At 45.3% G+C, this 2,883-nt stretch overlaps 1 protein-coding gene across 1 annotated transcript in view; it reads right to left on the reverse strand.

The window, feature by feature from the left end:
* Positions 1-2,042, reverse strand: part of LOC119303472 (indole-3-acetaldehyde oxidase-like) — a 12,426-nt gene extending 10,384 nt beyond the window's left edge. Inside the window, exon 1 of the mRNA XM_037580606.1 lies at positions 1,862-2,042. Coding sequence (XP_037436503.1) covers positions 1,862-2,027 — 166 coding nt within the window. The 5' untranslated portion in view covers positions 2,028-2,042. The remainder of the gene's footprint in view (positions 1-1,861) is intronic.
* Between the last annotated feature and the right edge of the window lie 841 nt (positions 2,043-2,883).

Raw genomic sequence — 2,883 nt, forward strand, 5'->3', positions numbered from 1 at the left:
CGTCCTGATTCGGGCCGCCGATGGGCTGCTTCGCCCTGCCCGTGGACGGCCTCACCCCGGCAGTGGAGGTCGAGCCGGCCGCAATTTGGACTGGCGGCGGCAAATTCCGGCGTGCGGTGGCTTCTTCCGACGGGCAGCGATGGATTCAAATGAGTTGCTGGTAGATTCCGCCCAATTCTGCGGTGGCACGTCTGCTCCGACGAGGTTTGATCGATTTGCGGGTTGAACTATATACTGCCTTTGAAACTGTACATATGAGGTTCTCGCAAATGAATTTCCAATACCCTTTAAAAAGTTTATGGGCCGAACGAGTTTCATGGGATCTGCTAGGCGTCGTTTTTTTGACCAAAATTGTAAACACTTTTTTTACAGGCGTGACCACTTTAAGAGGTCAGCTAGAGGTGCTCTTACAGAATTTCGCTATGCGGCAAACTGAAACAAGCGCCAAAGTTTCTACTAGTAAACTAGTAACATCGGTAGTTGAACATGGATGGGGCCTGATCACCAAACTCGAAAAAGTAACATTGACAAATAAGAGAGTCATGGTCCAATGGTTTTGGATGGGTGTGTGATTGCTCCACTATGGGAAAAGTACAACGGCAAGGTATCCTTTTGTCTCCGTCATGCTTGAGCTGAGTGGCCAATAATCCTACACCTACGGACTGTTACGGGCATGCTATGTAATCTTCCTCTTACTTGTTTCCACCCTCGTCGGTGGATGTAGCATTGCTCGCTGAGTATATGTTATCTTAGATAAAAATCAAGAAAATAGTAATATATCCGAAAATTCATTTCTGCACCCGAGCTCATCTGTATCCAAGGTGACGAAAAAAATCAAAACAAATACTAGAAAATTCAAAAAAATCCAATTTTTTTTGTGCGGTAGAAAATTTGATGTGTGAGGTCCACTCCAATTTTCATATCATTTGGATATTTGAGCAGTTCTCGACAAAAAAGACAAATTAAGAGTCTGTAAAAAAAGTTTACTGTTCATGTACTGTTTTGGTATGTTCATGTACTGTTTTGGTTTGATTTGTCTTTTTTGCCGAGAGCTTCTCAGATGTCTAAATGATTTAAAATTTGGAGCAGGTCTCACACATCAAATTTTCTACCGCCCAAAAAAATAATTTTTTTTGAATTTTTCTAGTATTTTTTACGATTTTTTTTCTAACCGAGTGCATATGAGCCTGGGCACCAAAACGCCTTACTCTAATATATCTCAATGCCACCGCTAAATAACGTCTTGGGTAAGGTTATTTCCCCTAACTGTACATACAATAGGTAAAGCTAACTGTATATACAGTAGGTAAAGCTAAATTAAAATTCCCCTAACTGTATATACAATAGGTAAAGCTAAATTAAAATTCATTCTTAAAAAAAGTCAAATTAAACTTAAGGGAAAATAACGTGTTGGGTAAGGTTATTTCCCCTAACTGTATATACAATAGGTAAAGCTAAATTAAAATTAATTCTTAAAAAAAGTCAAATTAAACTTCAGGGGAAAAAATTACTACCACTGAACTACAAAGTCGAATTATGTACTCCTACTTGAAATTATACGCGTGAACTTGCCTGATTGGCCAGATTATGTCTTCACGCTCAACATTATTATTATATATGAAAGTAAAAGAGAGCAGCGGTCAGTCCGATCGTCCGTGTTGTCGGAGTGTTGAGAGCTGGCTGAAAAGTCAATACCGAGATCCATAGGTGGTTCGAGCTGTGAAGGATGATGAACCATCATCTGTGACGTTGGTTCGGTCGAGCCGCCTCGATCCGCTTATCCCATCGGAACGAACCACCGAAAGAAGAATTTAAACGAGCGGATATGAATCGAGTGGTGGACGGGTGGTGCTGCCCTCACCTTCGCCGCAGCCGAGCTTGGGCCCCCTGACGGGCGTGCGCGTGCGGAGGAACTCCAGCAGCGTCGTCGACGGGTCGACGCCGGCCGCCTCGTGCCGCGCGCCGTTCACCGCCAGCACCACCCGCTCCGCCGCCGCAGCCGCCGCGTCCTTCCCCAGCGACCCCATCGCTCTCCACAACCCACCCTTATCCTCCTGCGCTAGTACTCGGTTACCAGAAGTGCGCGCAGGGAAAGAGAAGACAGACGGAGGCCCGTTGTAGAGCGGGATTTCGATCGCTACCTGGATGTCAAGGGGCGCGAGATTGGTGTTTGGTGACGGTGCGTGTACACTCTCCGGTCCAGACAGACGTCCGGCGGAACAGACCGAGGAAGCCTCCCTGTGATGCCACCCTCGTCCGTGGATGTAGCAATCATACACCCATCTCGTGGACTGTTTCTGCTGTCAAAGGAGCATCAGTCAATCGGTACTACTGTACGACCGATCAAAAGGACGGGAAAGGTCATAATTGATCTGAAGATGACACACTGTCAGCCCAGGATTGTTTGCTTTTGTTCTTGTTTACCCTTTTTCGACCTATGATGAATTTTATTATACTAGCTTAAAATGAAATATTGAGAGGATTCAAACACAATAAGCACACTTTCGACGTTTGCATAGTTAAGGTGCACACAGCCAGAACCAACGCGTGCATACCAAAAACACCGGTCACTAGCAAGGCAAATAAGACCGAAGCTATGTCTTGGTGAAGTATAAAAGGAAAGAAAATGCCTCAGTTTGCCTACGCCAGAGGGGAGAATGAAGGATGACAAGTTTCAACCAATTATGGACGGGTTTGGGAAGAGATGCAGCGACTGGTCGGAAAAGCACATGTCCTATGCAGCTACGGAAGTTCACGTCAAATATGTGGTTCAAGCCCTGCCTGTGTACACCATGAGTGTGTTTATGCTCTCCAAGGGCATCCTTGAGAAATATGAACAGATGATCAGAGAGTTCTGGTGGGGAGAGGAAAAGGGTCAGAGAA

Source organism: Triticum dicoccoides, chromosome 5A, assembly GCF_002162155.2.
Source record: "Triticum dicoccoides isolate Atlit2015 ecotype Zavitan chromosome 5A, WEW_v2.0, whole genome shotgun sequence".
NCBI classification, from domain to species: domain Eukaryota; kingdom Viridiplantae; phylum Streptophyta; class Magnoliopsida; order Poales; family Poaceae; genus Triticum; species Triticum dicoccoides.